At 41.1% G+C, this 13799-nt stretch overlaps 1 protein-coding gene across 1 annotated transcript in view; it reads left to right on the top strand.

Moving 5' to 3' along the window:
• The window catches only part of STX6 (syntaxin 6), a 49937-nt gene extending 36900 nt beyond the window's left edge, over nucleotides 1-13037 (top strand). The window contains exons 6-8 of the mRNA XM_069074366.1: nucleotides 864-970; nucleotides 8115-8209; nucleotides 12897-13037. Of these exons, the coding sequence (XP_068930467.1) occupies nucleotides 864-970; nucleotides 8115-8209; nucleotides 12897-12973 (279 nt within the window). The 3' untranslated portion in view covers nucleotides 12974-13037. The remainder of the gene's footprint in view (nucleotides 1-863; nucleotides 971-8114; nucleotides 8210-12896) is intronic.
• Nucleotides 13038-13799: the final 762 nt, after the last annotated feature.

Here is a 13799-nt window from a genome sequence, read left to right as displayed (position 1 = left end):
GAAAAGCTATCCATTGGTACCATTGTGTATTCAAAAGATAGACCTTTTAAGGGGGTGGGGAGAGAGGGAAAAGACAAGGAATAAAAGGAAAGTCGGGCTTACCATAACCTTTTTCTTGCTTTTTTCAGTGCAATTGCATGCTTAGAAAAGTCAGGTTTGGATTGCACTTACATCTGAAAGGTTATTTCCTAATTTGTATTTCATGCAAACATAAGTTATGGGGCTTTATTAGTTGCTATTAATGAGTTTGCTTAACCACTTTGTTGGATACTTGGTTTACTATTGATAGTCATCAAACTAATAGAAGACGAGTATGGAAAAGATTGATTACAAAATGGAAAAACAAATTAGACATTGCAGCATGTAGGCATGGTGGCACCAATAGTTTGTCCCTGAAGAAGAGGGGAAATGCTTTGCTTGTATTTGTGACCATACACAGCTGCTAGAATCTTGCACTTACTCCGAAATATTCCCCTCATTCTAGTGTTGATTAGGAGCATTCTTCTAACAAAGGGCCACTTCTTCCCCAAAGCCCCTGTGCTTCAGTGATCCTTCACATTGTCCTCCTAGGTAATATTTAAACTCTACAGCTATCATAACTTGCTTCAGCCCCCTGATGAAGGTCTTTTTCACTGAGGCCTTGCTGATTTGTACTCACATAGGGCTAAGCAGGTGATACCAGTAGCTTGACAGTCTCCCCTTTCAAGCTGTGCAGTTCTGGAGGAGAGAGATTTGGGCCCCCGATTTCTGGTCTCTGCTTCTTAACTCCTCCAGTTGGCAGAGCAGAGAGCAGCTGCTAGAGGGTTGGACTTGGGACCAGGTAAGATAGCTTGTCATTGGTTTAACTGTTTCTTTGGCCCCAGCTGATTGTGGAGCAGCAGGACGAGCAGTTGGAGCTGGTCTCTGGCAGCATTGGGGTGCTGAAGAACATGTCACAGCGCATTGGTGGGGAGCTGGAGGAACAGGCAGTGTGAGTATGGAGAAATCATCTCACTGTAGGGAAAACAAGGTTGGGTGAAGAGAGAAGCCCTTCTCCAAAGAGATGGGTAAGCAGTGACTGGCAACTTCATAGCAGATAATGCTAAGAGATACTTTGCTTACATTAAATTTTTTGCTTAGGAACAGCTGCTGCTAAAATGGAGCTAATGGAAAACTTAAAACATTTAACAGCCAATAAACATTCATCTGATCCCAGCTTTTAAAAAAAATACCATTAGAAAAAATAGTTGATCCTTCGTAATATGTGTATACATAGATACAGAGCTGGAGGGGACCTCACAGATCCAGCCCCTTCGTGTTAGAGAAGATGAAACTGACGGCCACCCAGAGGCATGGAGCTGGAAGCCCCTGAAGTGAGATTGTCTCCTGCAGTCAGCGAGCATCTGTAAAGCTCTGACTGTCCACTGGGAAGAGTATACTAGGTACCAGAAATAGGAAAGCAAGAATGAAACAGACCTTGTCCTCAGAGAGTCTGCGTACTGTTGAGAGAAAACAGACTGAACCGTGGAAGTAAATTCAGAATATATCCAGAGTAATTTCTGAGGGAGGAAAGTGGGATGGAAAAGGCATTAGCAACTGATGAGACCAGGAAAGGCTTCATGCTGAAACTGATACTTGAGCTTACCTTTGACGAAAGTGGGAGAATCTTCACGGGGGCATTGGGTGCAGAGGTGTGGTGATGGGAGATGGAATGTTGTATGTGAGGAACATTGAGTAAATAAAAAGAAGCAGTGTGTAAAGAGGCTGGGGGGACAGGGAGCTATATTCCAAAAGGCTTTAAATGTCAAACCGGAATTTGTATTTTATCTTAGAGGCAATCAAAAGCCATCAGAGCTTCTTGAGCAATGGAGAGAGATGAGTCTCAGAATCAAGCTTTAGGAATAGCTCCCTTACCTCCTCTCCCTCTTACTCCTCCTCCTCCTCCTCCTCCTCCTCCTCCTTGTCTTCATCTCATGGAACCAGTTCTTCCCTTCCCTCACAGAGCTGTCACCTTAGTTCAGACCCTTCTCACTTCTCACTTGAACCCTTATAATAGTCTGTTCTCTCAATCAGACACCAAGCACCAGTTTTTTATTGGTGTTTTCTTTGTACATCACCTAAATTTTTCCTCCCTTTTTCCAGAAAACCATTCCATGTAACAAAGGATTGTTTTTTAAGATAGGAAGAAAATCTGCAAGATTGATCAGCACATCTAAAAAGTCTGAAAATATTTTCAACGTTCCACATCCAGGGATTTTCCCATATCTACAAAGGAGTTGGGGAGAAATGCCTTCTCCTAGCTTTTCTTTGGGGCTGTGCTTGTTCTTTGTGATTCCATAATAGTCTCTTTCATTTGCATTATGGTTATTGTTAGTTCCATTTAAGTTGCTGTAGTCATTGTGTATATTGTGTTCTTAGCTCTGTATTGGTTCATGTCTTTCCATATTTCTGTGCTTCGCTTTATTCAGTCATCATTTCTTAGAGAACAGTAATATTCCATCTATATTCCATGTACCATAGTTTTTTTTTCCCTAGTTGATGGAATCTTCTTTGTTTCAAGTTCTTTGGCACTACAAAAAGTACTGCTATAAATATTTTGGTATATTATGGGGACTTTGTTTTTATCAATGACCTCCTTGGAATATATGCCTAGGAATGGAATGACTGGGTCAAAGAGTATGGACTGGAGTTACCAGTCATCTCTTAATTGTCAAATTGAGTTTTTCTCAACCATCATTCTTCTTGACCTTTCCTGCAACCCTTGACACTGCTGATCACCCTCTCTTCTCTAGGTTTTTGCAGCACTGTTCTCTCCTAGTTCTTCTCCAACCTGTCTAATCATTCCTTCTGAGTCTCCTTTGGTAGGTCTTTATCTGGGTTGTGTCTGCTATCTTTGGATATCTTCCAAGGCTCTGATCTGGTCCCTTCCTTCCCTTTTCCCTCTTTTTTTTCCTTTTTTAAAAAAATTCTTTGTTCAAGAGGGGCTCAGCTTCCAGTGTGGAGGGCAGACTATACCAAGATTCAGGGATTTTGTGCAGCTGTTCTCAGAGATACTTCTAGGACCTGTAAGTTTTCAGTTCTTGCAAGGTGATAGGATCTAAGGAAAGGTGTATTTACTACTCCTGGCCTGTGGTCCGTGAGTAACCACAAGCACTCTTCTGCCCTGGAACTGTAACAAGTGTCCTTGCTCCACTGCAGCCACAAGCCCTGCTGTGCTAACGCTCCTCCTTGCCCTGGGCTTGCCACCTAAGACTGACCCAGATCTGAGTATAGACAAAACAAGAACCCTGCCCCAGTGCCAGCAGAGACCCCTGTAATCTCCTTCTGATCAGTTGTTCGATCCCCTTACCATCTGTGGGTCAAGAGATCCAGAAGCAGATACCATTGCTGCCGATTCAGTGGCTCCCAAGGCCTGCTCCTGGTTTGCTGGGGCCTGGTCCTGCTTTACTCTCACCCAGGTGTTTCATATCTTTCCTGCTGACCTTCTAAGTTATCTTTGACTGTAAAATTAGTTCACCTGTTCTCTCGTGGGCTCTTATGCTCCAGAAGTTGTTTTGTGGTGTTATTTAAAGGTGTTCAGAGGGCTTGGGGGAGAACTCAGGCAAGTCATTGCCTTTTCTCCCCTCTCTTGGCTCCACTTCTCCCTCTCTTTTCCTTCTTAATTATTTCACTTAGTGATCTCATCAGTTTCTAAGTATTTAATTCATTCTGAGATCTATTTATCCATTCCTTACCTCTCTTTAGTCTTTAGTCTTGAATCTCCATATGGGACACTGCAAACTCAACATGTTCAAAATTTAACTCATCTTCTCTCTCCCTCTCACCTCCCAATTCCTAACCCTCTCCTCTCCCTGACTTACTTATTACTTTTGAGGGTATCACCATTCTCTCAATGACCCAGGCTCACAACCTAGGTATCATAATCAATTTTTCCCTTTTTCATACCACCCCCTTATCCAGTCTGTTCTCATGTCCTTTTTTTTTTTTTTTTTAAAGCAATTGGGGTTAAGTAACTTGCTCAAGGTTACACGGCCATGTGTTTCTGGGTGGGTGCTAAGTGTCTGAGCCCAGATTCAATCCCCAGGTCATCCAGACACTGGAGCTGGTGCTCTTACTCGCTGTGCTACCTGGCCACCCCACCCATGTCCTTTTGATTTTGCAGCATCACTCTTCTGTGACACCACTCTGATATAGGCCTTCATTACCTCATAGTATGTTATTGTAGTAATCTGGTCTCCCTGCCTCAAGTCTCTCCTTACTCTAGTTCATCGTCCACTCAGCTATCAAACTGATCTTCCTAAAACATGTCTCCCTCCCTCCCCCCCCCAGATTTAGTCAACTCCAGTGACTTTCTCTTCCTGGCTCAAACATAAAATTCTGTTTGACTTTGAAACCCCTCTATAACCTGACTCTTTCCATTCTTATATTTGACATGCTCTTTTAAAATATATTTATTTATTTACAATTTTCTCCCAGTTACGTGTAAAAAGTTTTTAACATTTAAAAAAAAAATTTAGTTTCAAATTCTTTCCCTTCTCCCTACCTCCCTTCCCTCTTCCTTGATAATGCAAGCAATTTGATATATACATGTGCAGTCATACAAAACCTATTTCCATATTAGTCTTGTTATGAAAGAAAACAGACCAGAAAAAAGAAACACTAGAAAAATAAAGTTTAAAAATAAGCTTTAATCTGCATTCAGATTCTATCAATTCTTTCTCTGGAGATAGATAATATTTTCTACCTTAAGTCCTTCAGAGTTATCTTGGATCATTGTATGGCTGAGAATAATTAAGTCATTGCCTGTTGATCATTATATAATATCAGTATTACTATGTACAGTGTTCTGGTTCTGCTCATTTCACTTTGCATCAGTTTATATAAGTCTGCAGGGTTTTCTAAGAGCATCCTGCTCATCGTTTCTTACAGCACAGCACCATTCCCTCCTAGTCCTCCATATACCCTTTGGTCTAGCGACATTGGCCTTCTTGCACTTGTTTACCCAGGACAGTCCACTTTGGGGTTCCATGCATTTGCTCTGATGGTCCCTGCCAGCCCAGAATCTCTGTCTCTGCCTCTTTCAAGTCTCAGCTCAAACTTTGCATTCTGCAGGAAGCCTCTCAGTCTCCATTAGTGCTGGTGACTTGGTTCTTTGTGTAGCTTGGATTTACCACATAGATATTGTGTTTGTATGTAGTTCACATATCTCACTTAGAATGTGAAGACCTTGAGGGCGAGGGTTGTTTTTGCCTTTCCTCATGTCCTTGTCCCTTAGCTCAGTGTCTAACACAGGGTTGGGGAGCCTTAGGTGCAGCCCTTTGACTGAATCCAGACTTCACAGAACAAATCCCCTTCATTAAAGAATTTGTTCTGTAAAACTTGGACACATGTGGCCTTGAGGCTGCAGGCTCCCCACCCCTGGACTAGCACATAGTAACTGCTTCATAAATGCCTGTTGACTTACTGGAGGTCAGGTGAGAGATTAGGGCAGGACACATAGATCTGAAAATCATTTCCATAGCAATCATTGAATGCATGGGAGCTGATGAAATCACCAAGTGAAATAGTTTAGAGGGAAAAGAAAAGAGGAGCAGCATGGGGCCTTGGGGACACCCACAGGTAACAAGCTTAACCTGGGTGAAGATGGAGATTCAGAAGGAGGAGACCCAGAAGAAAGAAGGGTCATAAGAGCCTAGAGAAGTATCCAGAGGACAGAGCAGTCAACAATATCCAGGGATGTGGGGAGCTCAAGAAGGCCAAGGATTGAGTAAAGGGTTTTCCATTTTAGCCTTTATAGTTCTCCTACCTAGTATGATCCCATGCACAAAAAGGCACTTTAAAATGTTTATTTGAATTGAATTTTAAATGACCACCTTCTGTCTCTTATGCTTAGAAGTATGATACCTAAGACTGTTCTTGGACATTGTATACATGCCAAACCTGTGACCTGGAGAGTACATTTTAACTTTCTGCAAGTTATTTATAGAACCCTTATTCAGCACTTCATTTTCTAAAATTAATTATGAGTTAAAGGTTCACCAGAATATAAGAGAGGATGTCCTATCTTACTCTAGTGGTTTCATAAGTGAAGAATTACTTAATAGTTTTAATCAAAGATGAACAATTGCTAATTAAAAAGAAGATTCCATTTCTACCATGCTCATTTGAGCTTTCTGAAATGAGTGTTTTCCCCATTACATTTTTTAATTCACTATTTTTCAAAAAGTTCTAAGTAGCTAAAAATACCAAGTCTTCCTTCTGTCAACTCCCTTCTCATTCTTTCCACCCTCCTTCAATAAGAAAGCATAACATAAGAGTAAACCACTTACTCCTATGGCTATACTTATTTTAGCTTTAAGGAACTGGGCTAGTAAGGGGATCAAGGTCTAAAAGCATCGGAACATTTTTATGCCCTTCCTTCAGTATGTTACTTTGTGCTAGGCATTTTGTTTGGGGATGGAACGTGAGGACTAGAGACTAGCCATAGTATGTTGTCTGAATTCCTCTGACACGGTTACATTGTTCATATTCACTGTTGCTTATTTCCATTGAGCTGGAGCCAGTGACCATATTTTACATGACTGTAACTTTGAATCAGGCAAACTCAAAGATGTGTGACCCCTTCAGAATTCCATCTCGTTCTGCACTAATTTCCTTCATCTCTCTCTGCTGAGAGGCCAGGACAGATTTCATCTGTATTCCTCTGAAGACATGATTGTGATCTGCATTGATTGAGGTTTCCAAGTCTTTGAGAGTTGTTTTCCTTCACTCTATTGTGATCATCATGTAAATTGTTCTGGTTCTACTTATTTCATACTTCATCAGTTTACACAAGTCTTCCTGAGGATCTGAGTTCTTTTATCTCGTTCCTTACAGTGCAGTAATGTGCCATTCCATCCATGTGCTGCAGTTTGTTTAGCCATTCCCCAGGGGATGATCACACATCCTGTTTCTACTCTAGCATGCTGCCTCTTGTATAGGAGATTCTGATACTAGTAAATCAGTGGTATGAAACTCAAATAGAAATATTGACTTAGAAAACCATAAATTAACATTATCCATGGTTTATTGTATTTTTTTTTTAACTTTTTCAAGCATTTTGAAGTTAGATTTTAATCTTGTTCAGGCAGACTTCTTTGCAGCCTACAGACCAGGAGTTGAAAACCTGGCTCTAGATGACTGTTATGAGGATTTCATTGATATGTAATTTGATCATTATGGAGAAGCTCCCCACACCAGAGTAGATGGTTTCATGCGTTGTTGTACCCCTCTCTATCCCCAAATCATCCTCTGTGGCTAGCCCTTTGACCATAAAGCTTTTCGATCTGAGTTGGTGCCCAGATGACCAACACACAGTCCGTTGCTTGGGCTGGCTTAAAAGACTTTGGAGCTTGGTTAGGACATGTGTCCTTGAATTGGGGCTCCCTTGGAATCCTCTTTGAGAATGTACACAGTCACCTCCACACCATGATGAGACATCAGACTAAGGCCCCAGGGGAGAAACTGTCAAATAGTATAAGAGCTCACACTTACAATAATGTTTTACAGCTTATTGAATGCTTTCTTTAGTATTTTATAATAGCCTTATGAAGGAGGAAGTACAAATATTATTCCCATTTTTCAGATGGGCAAACAGGCCCAGAAAAATAGTGCCTTGCTCAAGGTCACATAGCTAGTGAGCAGTATCTAAGATCCAACACTTCTGACTGTGTGTCCGTCGAGGTTTGCTTTGGCATCTTAAGATGCCACTGGTAACAGTTAGAAGGCCATTTCAATGCTGCATCTCATAGCTTATTTGCTTGACAGAAGGGATGAGACACTTTAGGGAAACTGATATAACACACACAAGTGTGCTTTGCTGTATTTTCCTCAGCTTTACTGCAGTTAGCCAGTGGAAACTAGTCTTATGTGAATTAGTTATCATTTGTTAAAAGGTGAGAAAGGAAGAGACTGGTTTTGGGGTTTTAGTCCCTTGTAGCATGAACATAAATAATTTTATGCCTTTAAAGTTCCCAAAGGCTATTTTAGAATCTTGCCCCTCTTGTGATTTTGGGACTTGTGTTGGGCCAGTGAGTACAATGTGGTTTCTTTGTATTTGTTTACCATGTGCTTTCTTCATCTGCTTCTCTGTCCAGAATGTTAGACGACTTCTCTCATGAGTTGGACAGCACACAGTCTCGGCTGGACAATGTGATGAAGAAACTTGCGAAAGTGTCCCATATGACCAGCGGTAGGTACTGATCTTAAAAGCCAAACATTTATTTTCATTATAGGAGGGAGTAAAATATGAGAGGGCATATTGTTCTTAACGACCCTTGAAAGCCACAGACATCTTGATTTTTAGCTTTCTACCCCACATTTTTCAGTATTTTACATGTATTGTTGATAGGGTGAGGGAATGAGAATTTTCTATTTTTAATAGGGAAATCTTGTGACATGATCTTGGCAAAAAGGAAATCAGAATTTTCTTACTCCCTTTTTTATTGTTATTTTTTGCACAGAGGTGGTTTCTACACAATGATAACAAAAACTTTTCCCTCTCTTTCCATCCCCCTTTGCCAGAATAGAAGACTTATTTAAAATAAGGGATGAAGAGATTCTGCTGCCCCTTCTCACACTTGTCCTTTAACATTTATCATCTGCCTAAAGGTCAAAGACCAATCCTTTGATCTTCCAAAGTCTAGGTTAATTTTATTTAAAGTTGTAGGATTGAGACTTTTTTTTAAGCCAGTAACTGAATGAAAAAAGTCTATTTGATTCCTAGCCTTTTTAAAATTACAGCACTTGTCTTCTGCTTACATACCCCTCCCCCAAAGTTGCTGTAGAAACTGTATTTTTCAAGTTAATGTGAGTTTTTTTTAACATAAGAGAACCCTCAATTTAACTTTTGTTCTTGAGATAATTGGAAACACTGCTGGGATGTCTCAAGACTAGGATGGGAAATCCTCAACTTATCCTTTAATCTTGTGTTACTTTTTCCTCCTGGACTAAATTTGTGATAAACTGTTAGTTTTTTTGAAACAGGACCTATAGTTTTGAAGAAAGGTGATTTCTCTTTAGAGATAGCAATATTCAGGGTGACTAGGTTGCACAGTGAGTAGAACACCAACCTTGGGAGTCAGGAGGACCTGAGTTCAAATGTGGCCTCAGACACTTAACATTAGCTGTGTGACCTTGGGCAAGTTATTTAACCCCAATTGCCCTGCCTTCCCCCCCTCCAAAAAGCAAAAAAAAAAAAAAAGAGAGAGAGAGAGAGAGATAGCAATACTTTTGGAAATGTTTGTAAAGTGTTTACCACAGTGCCTGGCACAGAGTAGGTATTTATTAAATATTTGTTCTCATTACCCCTAGGAGGTTAGCCTAAAAGAAGACACTGGACTATATCAATTGGAGGCAGTCAGATGAGTAAGGGGGTTTTGATGATAGAAGAGACATGGGCATATTTGTAAAGCACAGAAAAGGAGCCAGGGAATAGAGGGAGGTGGCAGTTTAGAGAGTAAAGGTTTAGCTTCTTCCAAATCCTCCATACTTGGTTTCTGACCTCATCATTCAGTTGAAACTGCCCTCTAACAAAGTTACCACTGGTCTCTTCGTTGTCGGAGCTAATGGCCTTTTCTCAGTTATCATTCTCCTTTATCTCTTTCATACTGTTTTTCACCTTCTCTTAGATATTCTTTCCATCCTGTGTTTTTGTGTCAGCTGTTCTTTTACCTGTCTGACGACTCCTGACTCAGGGTGTCTTCTAGGTTTTGCCTAGTACCTTTTTCTCTTTAATCCTTATACTGTCACTTGATGACCTCATCAGTTCCTATGGATTCAGTTATGCCAGATTCCTGGTTGATTTCCAGATCTCTATATCCAGTGTTAGACTCTTTCCTGAGCTACAGTCTCAAATTACCAACTACCTGTTGGGCACTTCTGCTTAGATGTCCCATAGGCGTCTAATTCAACACATCCAAAATAGAACTTATTTCCTCCCACCCCCCCCTTCCAAATCTTTCCCTTCAAATTTTCCTATTACTCTGCAGGGCACCAACCATCTTTCCAGTTATCCTAAACTCAGTACCTTGGTGTCAGCTAAACCTTGGTAAGGCTCAACTCTTTACTGTCATTCCACCTGTCCATCCAGTGCCAAATGCTGTAATTCATACCTTCTCTTGAATACCTACCCTTCTCTCCAAGGAGAGGCACTGAGTTGTCTTCTCTCTGCTTCATTTCCTCCCTGTCTCATGCACACTCACTCCCCGTTCCCAGTGGCCATTGTCAGAGCTGATGGCCTCATTCCCACTGGGGAAAAAACAAAAAACTTTGCCTTAAAGTATTGCAGTAAAATAACACCAACTGACCCAGGGGAGGATAAAACTGATTTTTGTGTTAACTGTCTTAGAGAAAATAAACTCACTTTATGTATATCGGCTGATTTCTTCCATCAATCCAAAAGGCAGTTGTTCAGCTTTCCCTTTGAAAAAACCATACCTGAAGAAAAATCTCCTCTTTTTATATGGCTTCCTCTTCTCTCAGTGGCTGAGTGAGGCGCTGTAGCCTGTGTGTGTGGATGGTTAAGACGGCTCACCTGAGGTCAAAAAGGGTCAGATATTCATACTCACAGGAAGTGGTGATGAGAAGTCCACCAGGCTAACAGATGCATGGGGTTACCCAGTCCGTGCTTCATAGAAGCAGTTTAAAACTTCAAAGGAAAATAACTTTTAAAAAAACATTCATTGCCTCTTTTAGCTTGGGCATAACACATTTTTCCTTGATAAAAAATCCCAACTTAATGCAGCTGTAGAAGAGAGGGAAGACATGATTGATAAGTAAGAAAAAAACCATGGAAAAGCACAAGATGAAAACTATATGGTACTAGAATTCTATGGGCCCCTGAGAATAGCAGGATGTCAGAGGTAATAAAAAACAGGAAGTGTGCTTATGGGCTTCCTTTCTCTGTTTTTTGCAGGAAGTATATCCACTATGTGTCTTGAGAAAGGTTGTGTTTTTAAATTAAGGTGAAACTTTAAAAATAAATAGCCAAGATCTATTTTCAGATAACTCTAAAAAATTTACTTGTCTGTTTAAAAAATATGAATTAACAAATTTTAAGAAGGCTATTCACTATTGACTTTTGAAATGCTTTCTCACAATAGAGATGCATATATTTTGAGCATTTGGTTTAAATCATCTATATAATAAGAATTACACTGTACTTTTCTGTCTTCAGGGGAGACATAACTTGTGTCTTCCTGGCCTGTAAACATCTCTGTACACCTCATTTTAATCAAGTAAAATGATAATAAAAAATCTTTTTTAATTTAAATTTAATTAATGTAGAACTTTTTTTTTTTTAAGCAATCAGGGTTAAGTAACTTGCTCAAGGTTACACGGCCAGGTGTTTCTGGGTGGGTGCTAAGTGTCTGAGCCCGGGATTCGATCTCCAGGTCTTCTCAACACTGGAGCCGGAACTCTTACTCGCTGTGCCACCTGGCCGCCCCTAATGTAGAACTTTTTAGAAGGATTTAAGCTTTTTTTTTTCCTTCCTGTATTCCAAAGATCCAGATCTTTTTAATTTGGAAAATAATGCTCTGTAATTTGAGTACTATATTCAGGTTCAGGGAGGTGGACTTGTGCTCACAGACTAGCCCAGCTCTTCTCACACACATCCCAGACTTACATTAGGAAGATTGTGGAAATAGGTAAAATTTGTATTCAGTGTCCTCCCCTGCCTTGCTATTTAGGACCCTCTTTTGATTTCTAATACCTTCCATATGTTCATGAGACTAAAACTAGTCACTCAACTGCTCCTCTACATTCCTCACCTCCCAACCTCAGATTCACCTGTTATGACCTATACACCTCGAAACTCTTTTTTCTCTGAAGGTCAAGAATACACCCCTTAGGGCGGCCAGGTAGCACAGCGAGTAAGAGCACCAGCTCCAGTGTCAGGATGACCTGAAGATCAAATCCCGGGCTCAGACACTTATCACCCACCCAGAAACACCTGGCCGTGTAACCTTGAGCAAGTTACTTAATCCTGATTGCTTAAAAAAAAAAAAAAGAATAAACCCCTTGCAGTTGCTCCCCTGCCCCTCCCCACCAAAAAAGTACTGTGAGCTTATGAAAAGGTTCTAGGCACCAGTTGCATCTAAGGAAATACCATTTGGCTGTTAATTCAGTGCTAAACTTCCTTAACTGCACCACTCTAACCATTTTACTTTTCCTTTCTCTGCCTCCATGATAGGTGCTGAGGCAGAGAACTTAAGAAGGAGATTCTAGGAATGACCATATGTATTTATTCCTATTACTGCTATGATTATTTAATTCATAGTCATCAGAAATTCAAAGATGCTGTGTAGAATTAAGATATATGGTCTCTTTAGGGAGCTTGATGCTCTACACATCCACTCTCCCCATCCCAAACCAGCTTTTTTCTTCTGTCCACTTTCCATTAGCACCTAGAAAAGGAATTCTGTTAGTTAAAGTTTACTAATTTGATTGTTGGTAAATAATTAAAAACACATAATGTGGTCTTTTCACTTGTGGCACTAATATCAGCAAACACCCACCACCACCCCCCTCCTTTTTTTTTTTAAAAGCAATACAGTAATCAAGCAGCAGGAATCTGAGATCAAGTTTTAATTAGAGCCTTTGTACACAAAGAAAATAAATTCTTGTTTTATATGACCTTCCTGGAGACTGGCAGAACTTGCACTTTAGACCAGAAACAATACATGTTTGTAGAGCACTGGCAGCAGGTCCAAGTTTGATGGTGTTCAGTTTGTGTCAAACATTTTGCAGGTTGGAAGAGATCTCGGGTCACCAAATCCCATCCATGTCAGGCCTGCAGCTGTCACCAGCTCTGTCACCTGTTTCCTGTGGCACATGTCTCTGTGTGGAAAGTTGATTCATGCCTTCTTGCTTTCCAGATCGTCGACAGTGGTGTGCGATCATCATTCTCTTTGGGATCTTACTGGTAGTGCTCATTCTCTTTCTGGTGCTGTGACGGACAAGGCTTCTCTGGATGCTGCTTATTCCCCATCAAGAAAGTGTGAGGGGAGAAAGGAAAAGTCAGCACGGTTAATGTTGCCACCCTTTTTATTTTCCTCCGAAGAACTCCTATCCCCAGACTTTGATTTTCTCTGTAAGTCAATGCTCGTGGCAGCTGCTGCTGCAGTATCAGCCTTACAAAGTCCTTGGAGGTAAAGTGGAAGCTGGACTCCCTCTCAGGTGTTGCCACTCCTGCTGTGCACACATGGAGCTGCTCTTTTTCTTTCCTCCCTCCCAAGTGCAGGGAATGAATCAGCAGATGTTAGTTACGTTGCTTTGGTCAGGTCTTTCCACCTTTTCTTGGGGAACTTTTTCTCCCTTTTCTTTTTCTTTTGTCACATGCTACTGTCTTATCTAAAACAAACTGTTCTGGAAGCCAGGCTGCTGGGTGTGCTTCACCTCCACCTTTGCTGGTCATTAAGGAGGGTAGAAGACTCAGGAACTGTATCCAGTAACAGTCAATGCCGTGATTCCTGAGCCAGGGTGTCACTTCACCCAGACTCCAGTAGAAGGGTAAGTGCTAGGACCAGATGCCCTGCCCAAGTCCCATTTCAGTCTGTGGAAATTGCACTCACTGAACATGGAGAAACCATTTGGGGTAAAACAGATGTGAGCTGTGGCTCTGAGTGCTTCAAGGAGAGTGTGCATGCTTAGGAAGGGACTGACCGAAGGCAGAGACCTTAATGTGTGGGGGTCCTTTCTACCCCCCCCTGCCCTCACCAAGGGTGGAGGTGAACCTACTGCAGTCACATACAAACCTCAAAGGCCAAAGAATATAAACA

Source organism: Petaurus breviceps, unplaced genomic scaffold (assembly GCF_028583685.1).
Source record: "Petaurus breviceps papuanus isolate PSGF00001 unplaced genomic scaffold, PetGlider_PUasm1.0 90895, whole genome shotgun sequence".
Classification (NCBI taxonomy): Eukaryota; Metazoa; Chordata; class Mammalia; order Diprotodontia; family Petauridae; genus Petaurus; species Petaurus breviceps.
This window is presented reverse-complemented; position numbering and strand designations above follow the sequence as displayed.